The sequence below is a fragment of the Anolis carolinensis genome, chromosome 6 (assembly GCF_035594765.1).
Source record: "Anolis carolinensis isolate JA03-04 chromosome 6, rAnoCar3.1.pri, whole genome shotgun sequence".
Taxonomy (NCBI): Eukaryota; Metazoa; Chordata; class Lepidosauria; order Squamata; family Dactyloidae; genus Anolis; species Anolis carolinensis.
In genome coordinates this window covers 58,977,425-58,995,330 of record NC_085846.1, presented here as the reverse complement: position 1 = coordinate 58,995,330, position 17,906 = coordinate 58,977,425, and the positions used below count along the sequence as shown (strand labels likewise).

At 39.6% G+C, this 17,906-nt stretch overlaps 1 protein-coding gene across 1 annotated transcript in view; it reads left to right on the top strand.

Annotated features, from left to right (window-relative positions):
- avl9 (AVL9 cell migration associated) overlaps positions 1-17,575 on the top strand; it is a 39,722-nt gene extending 22,147 nt beyond the window's left edge. The window contains exons 10-16 of the mRNA XM_003222261.4: positions 741-1,270; positions 5,774-5,908; positions 7,007-7,226; positions 8,267-8,384; positions 11,208-11,261; positions 11,718-11,806; positions 13,456-17,575. Of these exons, the coding sequence (XP_003222309.1) occupies positions 741-1,270; positions 5,774-5,908; positions 7,007-7,226; positions 8,267-8,384; positions 11,208-11,261; positions 11,718-11,806; positions 13,456-13,550 (1,241 nt within the window). The 3' untranslated portion in view covers positions 13,551-17,575. The remainder of the gene's footprint in view (positions 1-740; positions 1,271-5,773; positions 5,909-7,006; positions 7,227-8,266; positions 8,385-11,207; positions 11,262-11,717; positions 11,807-13,455) is intronic.
- Positions 17,576-17,906: the final 331 nt, after the last annotated feature.

Genomic DNA, 17,906 nt, shown 5'->3' with positions numbered 1-17,906 from the left:
GGGAAAAACCACATTTCTTTCCATTAAAAATGGAATTTTCTAGTGAGAAATCATTATTAGCACCCCACCCTGTACAGATTGAAAGTCATTTTGTTACTTTATTTATTAATTAATTTATGGCTCTTTTATCCCGCCTTTCTCAACCCTAGAGGGTACTCAAGGTGGTTTCACAACATAGGCAATGCCTTTAAAAACATAGTACAATAAAAAAAAATCACACCATTAAAACAATGAAAACAGTTGAATCCATACAAGTTAAAATCACGTGATCCATAGGCGTAGTCCGGGGCCATTCCATAGGTCATTTATACATGTTTTGTATTATTGCACTAGATTTTTGAAGGCTTGGTCAAAGAGCCACATCTTCACTTTTTTGCGGAAGGTCAGGAAGGAGGGAACTCATCTAATCTCTCTGGGGAAGGAGTTCCATAGCCGAGGGGGCCACCACTGAGAAAGCTCTGTCTCTCGTCTCCGCCAGTTGCGCCTGCGAAGAGGGCAGAGCTGAGAGCAGGGCCTCTCCAGATGATCTTAAACTCCGAGATGGTTCATAGAGGGAGATATGTTCAGATAAGTAAGCTGAGCCAGAACTGTTTAGAGCTTTATAGGCTAAAGCCAGCACATTGAATTGTGCTCGGTAGCAGATTGGCTTTAGAAATAGAAAATACAGCTTAAAACATTATCGTATTTCGTATACTAAAGGCATAAAATACAAATTATGCTGAAATTCTTATGATTTCTAGGTATGATAGAACATGGTCTTACTGACTGTTCACAGTACCGGCCAAGAAAGAGCATAACAGAGGATGTTGGTCAGCAGGACTTCCCCCCTCTGGATTATTATGTTTCAATGTCTTCTACGGCACTTTCAAATACAAACCTTGGAATGACAGGAGAACAGCAGGCATTGTCTGGAAACCAAGAGGATGAACCTTTATTCCAGACTGAGGACCATCTTCATGAAACCCTGTCCTCAAAGGACACCGAGCAGCATTTGAAGCCTCCATCCCGCACTTCTCCAGAATCCTCTGAAAGTGACTGGGAAACCTTAGACCCTAGTGTTCTAGAGGATCCCAATTTGAAAGAAGGGGAACATGAAATCCCTGCAGCAGCAGGACAGACTGAAATCCTCCCAAAGGAATCTGCAATCTCTGAAAGCATTCCAATTACTGTGCAGCCTCAACCTAACGCAGGCCATGCAGTGCTTGTTCCTGGACTTATATCTGGTTTGGAAGAGGACCAGTATGGCATGCCATTAGCTGTCTTTACCAAGGTAAGTCACATAATAACTAGTAGGCAATTTATCAAAAGGTTATGGCTTCTCTTTCAAAAGCTGAGAAGTCATATCTCACAATCTTTGCTTTGAATTCTATGAGGAAGAGATGACTCAGGATTCTCCTGTGGCCCTAATTTATATTATTTATTTATTACAACATTTATATCCCGCCCTTCTCACCCGAGAGGGGACTCAGGGCGGCTTACAATAAGCACACATATTAAAATTATACAATACACTATGAATCAATTTAAAAATTATAACTTACATCAATATTCATAAAAACATTCTAAAATACATTCTAAAATGGGCATGTTCAAATTCAAAGGACTACGTCTGTCAATTGAGTTCTAATTAATGCTGCTAATTGTTATTCAAAAGCCTGGCCCCACAACCAAGTTTTAACCTTCCTACGGAAGGATAGGAGGGAGGGAGCCTGCCTGACTTCACTGGGGAGGGCATTCCATAGGCGGGGAGCCACTACTGAAAAGGCCCTGTCTCTCGTCCCCGCCAGCCGCACCTGTGAGGCTAAGCCCACTTCTGTGGTCTCCAAAATTCCCTCAGGTTTTTAAAGATAAATTTTTGCCTTCAAACAACTCCAAATATGCAAAGCCTCCCCAAAATATATTCATATTTACTCAAGTCTAATGCATACCTTTTGGGCTAAATTACATCACTAAAATTGAGTTGCCCATTAGATTCAACGGCACATTAGAATTACGCACCTAAACCTACCTATTCTCTTGGGCAAAAGATCCCAGCTGGGGACAGAGGAGGGAGAGGCAGCAGTGGCCGTGAAAAGGCTGGTGAGAAGCCAATTGTGGCCCAAAAGGCAGATGGAAAGCCAATGGTGGCCCCAAAAAGGCTGGAAGGAAGGCTTGATGGAGGGGCAGTTTCCCCACCAGGACACTGTGAAGGAGCAGAAGCTGATGGTGGCTGCAAAAAGGCTGGTGAAGAGGTCAGACAGAGGGGTGTGGCTTTCCACTAGCCTTGTTGCGGCCACCTCCCTCTTGCATTACATGTGACAGCAAATATTATTTTTTAAATGCACACTTTTAAAATTGAGGTGCACATTACCTTCGATGGTGCATTATACTTGAGTAAATACGGATAGTAATTTTCCTTCCCTAACTCAACCCCACATTTCACTAAATTCTCCAGCATTTTCCATATCAGTCAAAAAAACCCGAAGCAATGTTACTCCCCTTTTAGTTCCAGAAAGCATGGTGATATGACCGACTGGACATGGAAGGGGGAAGTACATTAAAATAGTTGCCTCCCCCCATCTAAATCATAATAAACTTGGAATGAATTTAGGTCATTATCATGAGTGAAGAGGGAATGAAGTGTGTAGCAAGTCAAAGCCTTGCATTACGGAGGTTTGCGGGAGACTAGGTCAGCCATCCTGTCAGGAAGGATAAATATCAGAATGGGAAGCTGGGGAAAAGATACTTTGTACCCAGTGTTTTCGGCTCTTTGTATGTTAGGCAGCTCTGCCAAGAGTGCTAGTGGTGCCCAACATTTTGCATTGGTGTCAGGACCCAGGCAGCAGAGCACCAATAACCATACACAGAGGCCAGAATCTATCTAATATCTTTATTAAGGAAATATGTAAAGTTAATAAAAGCAAGCGTATGAATTAGTCCAGGAGTAGACCTTTCAGGAAAGGTCAAAATTAGTCCAAAGAAGCAATGTCCAATATGAAATATTAAGGTCCAAAGTTGTAATCCAATAACCGAAACACTCACTTTGCCAGGCAAAGTGAGGGGAGATGACAAGGTCTTTTAGTCCATGAACTTGAACGAGGCTAGGAAGTAACTTGATTCTTGGAAAAACAAGGCTTGGATACAAGGCAGCAAGGAACGAGGAGCAAGGACAAGATCCGTGGTATTTACTTGGCAAAATCCGGGAAACAAGGCAAGGCTGGGTCTTGGAAAGCAAGGCAAAATCCGTGGAAGAACAAGGCTGGTAAACGAAGGCTTGAATCAGGAACAAAGGCTTGGAAGCGGAGTAGCTGTCCACACACACTACTCCAGTTGCTGACGAATTGACTCCGCAAGATCCCTCCGGGAGCAAGGAACCTAAATAGGCCTTGTTTTCCCCACCAGAGAACACTTCTCTGGGGAACCAGAAACGAAAGTCAATCTCTGTGTCCAGATGTATGACTCCCTAAAATTTCTCATGGGAACAGGCTTTAATCATCTGAATGCTTTGCTGCTATTCTCAAACTCCTGCGATTAGCCTGTTGCACTCCTTTCTGCTGGAGAATGTAATTACGGCGCGAAAAAGGGGGAGAACTCGACTCCGGGCTTGTTTGGGAGATTTCTGGAAGACAAGCCTCCTGCAGGTGCAAAGGCTCAATTTCTGGCTGAAATGGTTCCCTTTCTGGCTGAAATGGAGGAAAACCCAAGTTCTCCTCTTCGTCAGTCACAACAGCACTAGGAATGGGACTACATGGCCCATGAGTCATCACAATTGGGTAGCTTGACCTAAGAAGGTATTTTTTATATTAGAGAAAGCAAAGATGAGTGAGGCAGATGAAGAATTTCCCTCCATCCCTTTGCTGTGTTCAAGGGTGCATGCATGTTTCATGGATCTACTAGGATATATCAGAAAATGCTGTCTCTGATGCTATCAGATCTTATACCAAGGGTGTTTCAATATCCACCAGAGAGACCTAGCAATGATTTCTGGGGTCTGTCTTAGTAATTCAGATGACGAATGGATCACTAATTTCAGTCCTTACTGCGGCAATATAAATTGTCAACATATATATCCAAATAACAGCAGGAGTAATATATCTGGAAAACTGTAAGGTCTCTGGAAGATTTAGGTTCTGTTCTTGACAACTATGGCAAATATGAAGTAATAGCTTTATCTTCTTAAATTAATCTATGATAGTGGCTTTCAGAAAACAGAAAATGTAAAGCCATTAGGTTACCTGTTTGATCAATTATTCTACCTTCCTTCCATAAATCGGAATAAAGGCGGTTAATAATTTGGATAGTTTAAAACTAAACATTGCAAACTCAGTGTTCCCAATATAATGTAATGCTTGGAGTTATCTCACTATTTACAGATTAATTGACACAGTCTCCAAGATTAAGTATCCTTTTTTTTACCCCATTTATCGGTTGCTTTTGAAGTAAGCTCCTTTTCAAACCCCGGTGGCGAAGTGCGTTAAAGCACTGAGCTGGAGACCGAAAGGTCCCAGGTTCAATCCCCAGGAGCGGCGTGAGCGGCCGCTGTTATTTCCAGCTCCTGCCAACCTAGCAGTTCGAAAACATGCCAGTGTGAGCGGAATCAATAGGTACCGCTCCGGTGGGAAGGTAACGGCGCTCCATGCAGTCATGTCACATGACCTTGGAGGTGTCTACGGACAACGCCGGCTCTTCGGCTTAGAAATGGAGATGAGCACCACACCCCAGAGTCAGACATGACTGGACTTAATGTCGGGGGAAAACCTTTACCTTTTACCCCTTTTCAGACAGTTGAAAATTATTTTGAGTTACCAATCCTATTTATAATTTAAAACAATTATGCTTTCAAATGCATGCTTTAAAATGAGTGTACAATTTACATAAAAGCTGTTTGTACAAAGACGAAGAAGTCTTTGAACAATAAACTTTTCCTGGAAAATACTGGCATAATGGATGGCATAAAACCAAAACCCTGTAAAGTAGAAAGCAAATGGTTTTGTTTCCTGCAATCTGCAATTTATAAACATTTTTTTATCTCAATTATCACCATGGTGCCTCAAACCTCTCAGCAGAGGAACAAACAGCAGAGGAATTTTCCAAACCTTAAATCTCAATGCTGTTGTGTAAGGAATAATTTTAAACATGTAGAGAGAGAGAGATTCAGATGAAAGCTCGTAGTTAAAAATACTCTGTACATTTAGACTTTGTGCCCATTGCTAAGATTTGGTTACTTAACTTGGCTCTTACTGTCCATTTCAAATATAACTATGGTTTGTAGCCAGATAGGAAATAAGGGCAGGGAATAATTGCATACAAGGAGGATGGGAAAGGGAGTACGGAAGCACAATGTTTATTTATATAGTTAAAAGCTGTGATACTATTATTAATACTAATACATTTAATTTGTTACCTGCCTCTCCTCATGGTGCAAAGCCGGGTACAACACAGTCAAAACACAGCAACATAACATGCATGCAACTATATATATATAAACACACCACCGTTTACAAATTTGTAAACTGTTCCCTGGAAGGAGAGAGAGGTAGAAAGAGGGGAAACAATGTAAACATTGTTACCAATGGAAAATGTTTCAAATGTTTGTATAATTTTTACAATAATTTTGAAAATAATAAAAAAAATTCTCCACAAAAAATACACCACTGTAAAATACATGCAGCAAAACACATGGTGCAAAGATCAAAATACAGTGGCAATGGAACACAAATTCCAAACTCATGGTTCAAAGTGGAAACTCATGGACTAGGTAGGCCTGCAAAGTGACCTTCCTTTTCTGTTTCAGGGTTACCTTTGTTTGCCCTATATGGCACTGCAGCAACACCATCTCCTCTCTGATGTCAGCATTCGAGGCTTTGTTGCAGGAGCCACCAATATCCTCTTCCGTCAACAGAAGCATCTTAGTGATGCTATTGTAGAGGTATAAATATTTTACATGTTCCTCAAATAGTTGGGCTGTGAACACATTTTGAGCAATGAGGGAAACTACACAGTAAATGTTATTAGAAGCTGATCTGAGAAAATTCTTATTTTCCAACAAGCAGAAATGGCAAGCTCCAAAAGGTTATATTACCTAGCCCTGATCTTTTCTTTCCCTCTTCTCTTTCTTCTCTCTGCCCTCTTGCTTGCTTGTCTTTGCCCACCTGGGTGCTCTCGCTCCATCTTTCCCCCTGCTTACTCACTTCCTCCACTTAACTGGCAGCAGGATTTCCTCTTCCTTCCCTTCCCTTCCCTCGTCTCCCCTCCCCTCCCCTTCCCTTTCTTCTTTGATTACCTGCTTGAAAATGTGAGAGTTCTGCAATGAAAGTATTATGTGGAACTGCCTAGAAGCCTTCTGGAGAAATGAACATTCAGTTTTAACGTTGAGCTCTCAAGTGGTTGGGAAAGGTTAAGAAAGTCTGTACTTGAAAGACTAAAGATGGTGCAGCAGACTACAGGCAGATTTTGTGTACATTGAACCATCAGAAAGCAAAGGTGTCATTCTTAGGTACATCTGTGGACAAATTCAAATTTTGGAATGTTTCGGATTTCTGGGTAAAGAATACTCAACTTTTAGCTGCAAGGACTTATTTATTGTTATTATTGTTATTGTTATTTTTATGCTCAGGAACACATCATCAGTTCATATGAACTGCTTGTGTACATTACAACTACAGTATGATTAAAAATGACTACACATTTAATATACACGTCCTTAAGTTGAGGAGCTGTCTTAACAAGCTTGTATTAGTCATTTTCAAATGTTACATCTATATTCTGCTCAAGACTGAGTAAATGATTTTAGCCACCCTTCTTTGTAGTCCCACAACAGTTTTTGTGAGTTAATTCAGACTAAGAGAGGACCCGATTGAAGGTCGAGATTCAAGGCTCGTTGTTGAGTTTGATGGACTAGAGTTGCTCCAAACATGAGCTGTGGTTTATGTAATCATGAAAATGAATAGCTCCTGTAAGAGGAAGCTCGGTTTTATTTCCTTCTCCCTCTTGGAGCTGTTTTTACACTTGGGATTGTTTTCAACAGATTGAGGAAGCTCTTGTCCAGGTACATGATCCAGAGCTCAGAAAGATTTTGAATCCTACAACAGCTGACCTGAGGTTTGCAGACTTCTTAGTGAAGCATGTAACTGACAACAGAGACGATGTGTTCCTAGATGGCACTGGCTGGGAAGGAGGAGATGAGTGGATCCGAGCCCAGTTTGGTTCCTATCTCCATTCGCTACTTGCTGCTACTCTGCAGCCAGGTATGCCTAATGTGTAACATAAATTTTTGTCAGTTTTTTCAAATGAACTGACAAAATGCTGAACTTAAGAAGAATAAAAAGAAGACAGTAAAGAAACTAAAGACTTAATCTTGCCTGATTAATATTTGCAAAGCAATTCTAACGCCATGTTAAGATGTATCCCTGCAACTAACAACCTCTATATGTTTATCTGTTGCCCAAGAAACCAGATATCGGTGGTCAGAAAATTCTATTTTTGCGGGCATCATATTATTTAAGAATAGTGCCATACATGTATGAAGAATCATGTGTAATGTGTGTTGTCTAAATTACATTCAGTTGCATGTGCACAATAGTCTCCTTCATCTTATCAACACGTTTTCTTTTTTTAAAAAAAATCTTTGATAAAGCTTAGGTCTTTCAGATATTTGGAACACAGTAAATCCCATCTTAGTTATACTTAAGAGCAAATATATTGCAGTCAATGGAACATAAGTAATTAGGTTTCCTGTCACATGACCAAATTAACACATACCTACAAAGAAACTAAGAAAGGCAGGGCGCTGCTTAATTTTAAAGTGTGCTGCTACTTCCTATTGATTATACAAATTAAACTTCCTTTCATCTCCAGTGATGTTGGATCTCTTGAGTATAGAAACTCTGCTACAAAACTACATATGGTGAGACTCTCACTTTGTTCAGGGACTTCGATGTTCATAGCTATTGTGGCAATTGGGTTTGCTTTAGGTTTGCAAAAATAAAAATCTATGTTACAGTTACACTATGATTGTCGAAGGTGTATTTTATCTTTCTTGAAAATAGTGTACAGTTGACCCTCCATATCCACAGATTTTGCAGCCAGGGATTCAACCATCCACAACATGCAAACAATTTTTTTAAACACCCAAAAGACAAATCTTGGTTTTGCCATTTCATAAAAGGGGCACAATTTTAGTATGCTATTGTATATAATGGGACTTAAGCATCCATGGACACTAAGTGCCCACTGTACATAGTATATCAATCACTTTTTATTCATCAATTAACGTTTTGTTCATCAGACAGTGAAAAAATATTGTCAGATTTTGGGACAACTTTTGTAGCAGCTTGGAAGAACACCCACAATTACCGAGTATGGAACAGCAACAAACACCCAGCTCTTGCAGAGGTCAACCCTTGGTAAGAAACTGAAGAATTAATGTATACAAAGTGATAATTTAATGCTGAGGAATAAATGCAGATTTTTATGAAGTCCCCAGGGCCTTGCTTTGTTAAAATCTTAGTTCTGGAACCCCCTCCCCATAAACAATTGCAGGAAAACCTACAAAATATGGTAGAAGAAATTCCTGTTCGGGCAGGATCATCCATTTCATAAGCATGGGAAGAAATATGGGCTTCTGTGTCTTTAATTATATTGGTCAGAATTTAAGATACAACAGAAGTTCTATCTCTTCTGGTAGGGCTACACAGTTAATTTTAATTATGAATTTTAAATTCCCATTCTATGTCTGTTGTATTTTAATTTTTGCTCCATGTATTCGTGTATTTTTTAGAAATATCTTTTAATATATGCATTTTAGTGATTGCATTTTATTCTGATGATGTACTTTAACTGTCCCATTCCCCATCCTGAACCATGAGAAGAGGCAAAAAAAGAAATTGTTGTTGTTGTATCAGCATAATTTTCAGGAAATATTTCTGACTGCCTGATAGACTAGTGCTTGTTACAAATCAGTAGGTTCTATAGAAAAGTTACATAACTCCTGGATAAATGGCAGTATGTGGGCCACTTAAAATATGATAACCTTAGTTACAGAGGGAGTATAACCTTTCTTTATATGGCCAAATGTGATAGGTTCTCAACCATTTATGACTTCTGTTATTTGAGTCCTCAAAAGGACAAGTTAGAATCTTAGTGCGAGGCCCAGAAATTAACTGAAGGGGTCTCTGGAAATCACTTTCTAGAATGTCTTTAATGTATATACTTGAAATGCATTGCATTTTGTTGAAGGCCAGGCAAAGCACACAGTTGTATCTGCCTGCATAGTGGAAGTAAAAGAAATTAGAGGTGTGTTTATGTGATTGTTTGTTTGGTCAACCTCTGAAGTATTCCTCTAAACAAAACACAAGCTAGAGAGAAGTGTTTCCAAAATTCAACTGGCCATCCCAACCAAACCCACAACAATAGGAGAAGGAATGCTATAGAGCAGGGGTCCCCAAAGTACGGCCCGCGGGCCACATCCGGCCCATCGGAGCCATTTATCCGGCCCCCGCGGTGGTGGCTCCTTCCTCCTCCGCCAAGAAAGGTGCATGTAGTGTGGAGAAGGAGGAAAAGGCACATGCCTTTCTTATCTCCATCGCCCCACAGGCACTTTTCCCACTGCTGCTGCTGAGGAAGGGCCGCACGGGGCGAGGAAAAGGTGTGCGGCTTTCCTCCCTCACCCCAGGGGCAGCTTTCCCACCATCGAGGAAGGGCTGCACGGGGGGAAGAAAAGGCATTCCTCCCCCGCTGCGTGGGGCGCTTTCCCGCTGCCGCTGCTGAGGGAGGCAGCGGGAAAAGTGAGCGCAGGGTGAGGGAGGAAAGGTGCATGGCTTTTCCTCGCCCTGCACTCACCTTTCCCGCTGCTGCCGCCGAGGAAGAGCTGCACGAGGCGAGGAAAAGGCATGTGACTTTCCTCCCTCACCTCGCGGGCAGCTTTCCCGCTGCCGCCGTCGAGGAAGGCAGTGGGAAAGATGCGCGTGAGGTGAGAGGAGAAAGGCGCACGCCATTTCCTCGTCACGCACGCAACTTTCCCGCTGTCGAGGAAGGGCCTCACGGGGCGAGGAAAAGGCGTGGGCCTTTCCTCCTTTCCTCCTCGCTACTGCTGAGGAAGGCCTGCACAGAACGAGAGAGGAGGGAAAGATGCGTGCCTTTCCTGCCTCCTCGCTCACCTCGCACACTCCTTTTCCTCCTCCTCCCTCACCTGGTATGCGCCTTCCTGCAATGGAGGAGGCGAAACAACAATAGAGGCATGCCTGTGGTAAAAGGTAGAGGGCTCCCGTTTTATCTTGCCACACAGACTCCCTCCTTTGCAGCCCTGTCGTGGATTCATTTTTCTTGAAGGCTAGCAATTTCTTCCAACCCTGATTTTTAGTGTATTATTATTGTTGTTGTTGTTGTTGTTGGTCAGGGGTGCTTTATGTTTTGGTTCACAAAGGGAGAAAGGGGTTGGACTCTATGGCCCAAGGGGTCTCTTCCAACCATGTTTATTATGGTGTTGTTGTTGTTGTTGTTGTTGTTATTGGGTGGCTATCTGTCAGGGGTGCTTTGATTATGATGTGATGCACAAAAGCAAAAGGGGGAGGGAGTAGATGTCCCAAGGGGTCTCTTCCAACCCTCTTTATTATTTTGATGATGATGATGATTATTATTATTATTATTATTAACATTGAGACTGTATTTGTTCCTTTTTTGTTTTTGTTTTTACTTCAAAATAAGATATGTGCAGTACGCATAGGAATTTGTTCATAGCTTTTTTAAAAAAAAACTATAATCCGGCCCTCCAATGGTCTGAGGGACCGTGAACTGGCCCCCTGTTAAAAAAGTTTGGGGACCCCTGCTATAGAGAAACCACCAAGAGAAGAAGGAACTTGAGGGAATGGCTGCATATAATGAGTTTGGAAGTTATTTTTGAACTGCAATTTCCAGAATCTTCCAGTTGGCATGGCATGTTCTGACTGGTGGATTCTAGGTCCCATTTTTCTTTAAAAGTAAAATTTCCAAGCTCTGTATCTCACCCAGAGGAAAAAATTCAGAGGATTCCTGCAAAGTAGTTTGTAAATTGAAATCTCTCCTCCAAACATGTCTATCCAGACAGGAGTAGAAATAGTTTGATGTGGTTTGGCAAGAAGATAATGTTTTATAGTTTCTGTTACTGTTTTTAAGGCTAAGAATGCATTTTAAATGTTAATCCTATTTTGTTTTCTTTCTTTCCTCCCTCCTGTCTCCTGAACATTTCTTAGCCACCCATTCCAAGGACAATACTCAGTTTCAGATGTAAAATTAAGATTATCACAGTAAGTGCTATATCTATTTATGCTTTTGAATGTTGTACTTGTAAACATGAGTGTCATGTTATTTCCTGTAGGCCTTAATACATAGAACCAATAATGTCTATTGAACTGGTAAAGTTTTATTGAAATGTCTATGCCCCCAATATTAAGACACTCTCGAAAGGGTGAGGAGGTGGGCCCCTTCTACATGGTCATATAATCCAGATTATCACATCAGACGTTATTAATCCACATTATCTGCTTTGAACTGGATCATATGAGTCTACACTGCCATATAATCCAGTTCAAAGCAGATAATCTGGATTTTCTATGGCAGTGTAGGAGGGGGCTTTATTGATCTAAGCTAAATAGCCATTTAAATACACTTGTAATTTTTTTCATGTTTAAATGTTGTAATCATGATAACGCACTTAGATATAGAAATATTTAGAACACCACCACTGTTTTCCTCTTATTCAGTTCAGTTCAGAATAGTGAACGGGGTAAGAAGATTGGAAATGCTGTGGTCAGTACCAGTCGGAATGTTGTACAGACAGGAAGAGCTGTAGGTAAGTAACCCCATAATTGAAAATATCAATTTTCTATATCTGGAGGTAATTTGGGTGTATCTGTGTATATTTGAACATAAACATTGCCACCTTGAGTAACAGAAGCAATTACTTAGAAGGTAACTGAGTTACAGTGTGTCAAGTAGGACAGGAGAACTTCATGGAAAATGTAGCCCCAATTAAATGTTTGTGTGATTGTGACAATAAGCTGAGGCACTGAATACCTGCAACTCATTCAGTTTTCCTTGCCTGCCCAACCCAGGGCCAACAAATAGGTGCTGCATACCATATTTACCCAAGCCCAATGCTCACTTTTATTTGGCCAAATTACATTGCCAAAATTGAGGTGTGCATTATAATCATGTACATAAACCCAGCTGTATGAAAAGGCCCAGAAGGACCCAGAACCTTAGAGGCTGGACAGAGAGGCAGGGAGGCACAAAGAGTCTGTTCCCGGTGGTGGCGGTGGCAACCTTAGAGCTCTATGAGATCCAGAGGAGGAGGAACACCTCACGGGTGGCCCAGTCGTTCTTACCACTTAGTCATGTATACTGCCTCCTGGGAGGCCCTCGGGGTCTTTTCCCTGCTCCCCCCTAGGCTCAGTCCCCTGCAGTTCCCATCTGGACTCATTCACGAGGCCTTTGAAACCTCCCCCTCAGTTTTGAAAGTCTTATGAATGAAGCCGTTTGGGAACCATGTGAAGCTGGCAATTCGGGAGCATTACATTCAAGGGCAAATCTGGGGGGGGTTTTTATAATGTGCGCATTGAAAATTGAGACACATTACACTCGATGGTGCAGTATATTCGAGTAAATATGGTAATTACATGTAACAAAATTTTTATATATATATATATATATATATATATATATATATATATATATATATATATATAAAATTTATAAATATATAAATATGACAATTTTGTAACAAAATTTGAAAAAATCTGTTCCTGGTTTGAAAGTGTTATTTACTGTTTAATTGTGCAGTACTTACTTTGAAAATAGTTAAATTGATAGAGACTCTGTGAGATATTCATTGAAAAACTACAGCAAAATGTGCTGCAGGATGTCCTGCAAAAACTATTTTTTTCAGTTTAATAATTTTTTCCTATGTTTTTATGATAGAAACCATTAGGAAATGATATTTATAACTCAGGGACAAAAATCATGTTACATGGTATTATTGGCCACTTGGACTCATGGTACCAGGTTTCAGTGCATATGCTGAGCTGCTTTCCCCCTTAAGCTTCACAGCAGTCTGCAACACTTCCTTTCCTATTTATTGTCCTTCACCACTAGTTATACTGACTAGGGCTGATGAAAGTTGTAGTACAAAATGTCTGTAAAGTTTTCTGCAAGATGCTTTATGTACCATCTGGGCAATAACAGTGTGTCACTCCCTTAGAAGCCTAACACAATATAAAACAGGTTTAGAAGCATGCCTTTTTGTGCTGGTTGCCAGATGTTTATCCTCCTTACAGAGGAAATTAAATAGTTTGAGCATGATATGATACAACAGGGATGCCCAGATTAGTACTCTTATTTGGAAGTTCTGTATGCAATTCTATGAGAGTATATCATCATATTCTTGGTCTCTAACTAGCCTTTCCTCCCTCCTCTTCCACAATCCTTCATTTTAAAATGCAGGTCAGTCAGTTGGAGGAGCCCTCACAAGTGCAAAATCAGCCATGTCCTCATGGTTTTCTACTTTCACCCAATCAACACACAGCCTTGGGGAGTAAGAGTTCAGCAGGGGATCAAATCTATGCGTATATTTTAAGGAACCAAGAGCATTTGCTTTTAAAATGCACAAGAATGTAGGCAGCATGAAGATGATGATGATCTTGAAATCTGTATCGCAGGATGTCACTTTGCATTCATGCCTATTTGTGTTTTAAACCCAAGCCTTGCTGTAGGAGAGAGGCTTTATTTTCCAATGTATGCTGTTCTCTGAGTGGTGATCTATGTAAATTTTGCTGTATTTTAAGTCCAATTGTCTAGACTTTTTAAAAAATGGAGCAGAATAGAGCTGAGTCAGACTTCTGCTTGAAAGAGAGTATTTCACTAAGAAGCTAATGTTTTGCCATGTATAAATGCACGTACACGCACGAACACACACACCTCAAGTCTATATGTGGAAGCAAGTACCTTTTCATTTCAGTGGAGCGTATTTCCACAAATGTATGCAGCAAAATGTAGCCTAACACTGCATTTCCAAGCCACTTGAAGATATAATGAAGTCAAACAGATTAAATTTAAATGAGCCAAATTAAGATCCCAGATCCAGTACTTTAAACATCCGTAACAAAGCTGACAGGCTGACAGAACTGCCCTGATAGTTTTGTATCTGCTTGCAACTGTATTTTTACAAGTTTTATTTATAGTTTTTCACTAACATTTAAAAACTAAATGAAAACTACAGCTTCATCATAACTTATCCAGCCTATTTGAAACTTGAAAGAGTTGTCTGGGTATCTTCTTAGAAAAACTGCTTGCTCAGTACATACAGACTCCCTTTTTTGTAATATCCATGTGAACTTTTTTGTGTGGTTTTTTTCCTGTCTGTGAGAGACACTGTGATTTCATGTTCCCTCTTGCTTAACCAATATTCTTGCAAGTGTTAGGGGACTTTCACCTATAACCAAATACCTACCTCTTTGGCACAGTTTGACTCTTGAGATGAAGAGTCAATGGTGCATCTTTTTTGATCCTAGCTGCTATATATATATATATATATATATATATATATATATTGAGTTGGACACATGGGTTCATAGACCTGAAAAACAATTGGAGTATCAGTAATTGCCACACTCTGAAATCTAAGTGGAGAGCCTAACTCAGTTTGTGAGAGTAGGTCACAGCTCTAAGCAAAACAGTAATGTACTAAAAGGAAATTATTTCCTTTGCCTAAACTGATTGTGCTACTCATTGTAGTATCAGGCTTTTCAGCCCTCTTTTTTCCCTACTGCAATCCTCTGTGGCACTGAAACATGATCTTGCAGGGTTTCTGGTTCTCTAGAGTGGCTCTGGGAAGATTATGCCTGCCTCACTTGTATTCTTAAAAATTATTTTCATGAGCAACAAGAGCATTGAATACAACAACTGGATGCAACTGTTAAATCTCTATCCCAACTATCTTCACAGACCTGAAATTACCTAAATGTCGGAGAGATTATAGGGTGCCTATATAACTTGTGTCTGCCACTGGTGGGTGATATTAATTTATGATTCTGCTGTTGACACAGTTATCTTTGGCCAGAGGTTCTTGTTTTCTACCAGAGCAAATAAATGGTTTTTAGGACAGGCTCTGGTTATACTAGGAAGGTGTTCAAATAAGCAGTTAGGACCACAGCATTTTCCTGTTCATTTGCCACAGAAAAAAAATCCTTGTCAGTACTGCAGACAGCTGCATTTATTTGCACATGTAACACGAAAATTTGTGACCAGTTGTGACATTGTATAAGTACAATGATAAAAGTTTAATTTATACATTCACACACCAACATACAATATTTTAGATGGTTGTTTTACAAATTTAACAGACGCTCTGCCCTTTGTATATAAGCCTGTTTGCAAGAAAGCAAGTTTCTTCCAAACATATCCTAATATGTGAAACAGGATTTAGCCAAACCCTTGTATATTGAATCGAAAATGCTATGCTTTTTCAGTCAGTAGTGCATTACTATATGAATAAATTAAAATATAGTTCAGTTACTCCTTTGCTGGATATATAGAATAACTGGGTATACCAACACAATTTTTGTAATATAGTAAGCAAATTGAAGTAACAGCTGGGATAGGAAGTATACAAGCTCTGGCTAAGATTTAGAGTTACAGTATATATATGTAGTGATGGTTACAGAAGTTCACCATAGCTCTACACCTTGATCACTGGGAACTTTATTTCCCTTCCAGTCCTCTCTGAAGTTTCTGGTTCAAAATGTTTTCCAGCCCTGCGGGATCAGGATCCAGTTGTAACACTGGTTTTCTTCACAGTTGCAACATTTAATATCATGTTCCCTGTAAATCAAGATGTGCTCTAAGTGTGAAAACACACAGGGAACATGTGATATTAAATGTTGCAACTGTGAAGAAAAAGGCAGTATACAAGCTCTGGAAAACGTAACAAAAACACGACACGCTAGATGCTTAAATCTAAGTTCATTATGCAATCTATAATAACCACAATTTTGAGTGAATATTTAGTATTTTGCATACTTTAAAAACATCTTTATATTTCAGTAGAAAAAAATGGCAGTGCTTAATTGGATCAGTAATGTTGATGCAGTTTATAAATAGTATTGTGTTCTTAAATAGTTAATTGGCTACTTTATATTAAGGAGACAGTCTGATACGCATTGAATTGTTGTAAGTACACAATGTGGTGTATTCAATTTTTGGAATAGCATATAGTAGTACATCCAAAAGAAATCTTCTGATTCACCCCCAACTAGTTTGTTTTAGTGGAATACAAAGCAGGGTTGTTCTGAGCAGTATTTCTGCATATTCTATCAATTAATAACTTCCTATTTGGATTGTGGGACAGATACATTTTGTCTATTATTTTCAATAGAAAGTATTTGTTACAAGTTGTTTGAAGCACTTTGGATGAAAAAAATACCAGGTAATATATAGTATTGTAGCATGGAATTCATGTTTGCAGTAAACGGATAAATGTAACATAAAATTCAGCTTTTATAGTTTCTATTTTTATTTTTATTTTTAAAAAAATCTGCCGCTTTTATTGTTGGGACATTTTGAGAAAGTGAGGTTAAAAAGAGTCTAGTTTCATAGTACTTCTAGAGATTTCCTGAGAGTCAGTTTGACCTCTTGAGCAGAATCAGTGTGTGTTGGAAGCATAGAGACAACTGTGGGACTCAAAACAAACACACTCCAGATGGACCCAGGTGGTAAAGTTTAAAATTACAAACTGCATACCTGTTCTTGGGATAATGAGGGGTGGTAAAAATAAAAGCATGTGTAAAAGTCATTCACTATAGCCATGCTCCATTGTTAAGTGCCAGGTGTTCTTAAAGGGACCTGGGTACATCTAAGCCTTTCCCACATGGAAAACAACATGTGCTAAGAGTAGTTTCCTCTTTTTGGCCAGGCTCTTCAAGCAACCAAAACCCTACAACAGATCTTACTCATGTGACACTTTCTTTTGAGGGAAGGGATGATGGATGGGGTGGGCATGCCTATGTGCCACACAGCATAACCACTGAACCATCTCTCGTTTTTATTTTCAATAATCAATATTTCAACGAGTAACAATATTCAGGTTTGCTCACATGTTCATTCTGTGAGAAACTGATTGGGGTGCCAACACAGCTTTTACAGTATTATACTGCTGTTAGAACTTCTGATCCTACACACAATTGATCAGGCTGCTGACTTATTTCTAGAAATTTTATGTGGTAGTGTTTCCTACTAGAGATTTGCATCATGCATAAATGAACATTGATTTTTTTTAAGCTCCTGCGATTATTTCGAGATGCGTACCATATTACATTATCAGTTTCACAAAGCTGGCATTTAGATGTGCTACTTTAAATGTGTTGCCTAATCATGGATTAATGTTATTAAACACAACACAGGTTACTTCCCTTTCAATTTTTGCTGCTACCTGTTGATGTGGGGAAATTGGTATTTCAAATTTTCATCTATTGTCACTGTGCAAAGAGTTTCTTTTGTTCAAAGACTAAATGCTTCTGCTGTATATTTTGTTCTATAGAAAATTATTTTAAAACCTCATTCAACTTCAGTGTCTCTGGTCTGGTTATTAATGACTATTGCTTAGAAATAACATTTAAATATTTCGGAAGGAACTGGCAAAACTACTTGAATACCCCTTATCTAAGAAAACCCTATGAAATTCATATGGTTGCCATAAGTCAGTGGGTGACTTCAAAGTGCATGCGCATGGATTTAGAAGTGGCCTGATAATTATTATGATGTATGAATTTGGACATGTTTTCCTTTCAAGACTGGTAGAGTGCAACCCACATATAAGATGTTTCACTTAGGGTCTCTTATATAAGCTACACCCTTTTCTTGGTACTTGCCATTTATCTCACTGAAAATTTAAAAAGGTT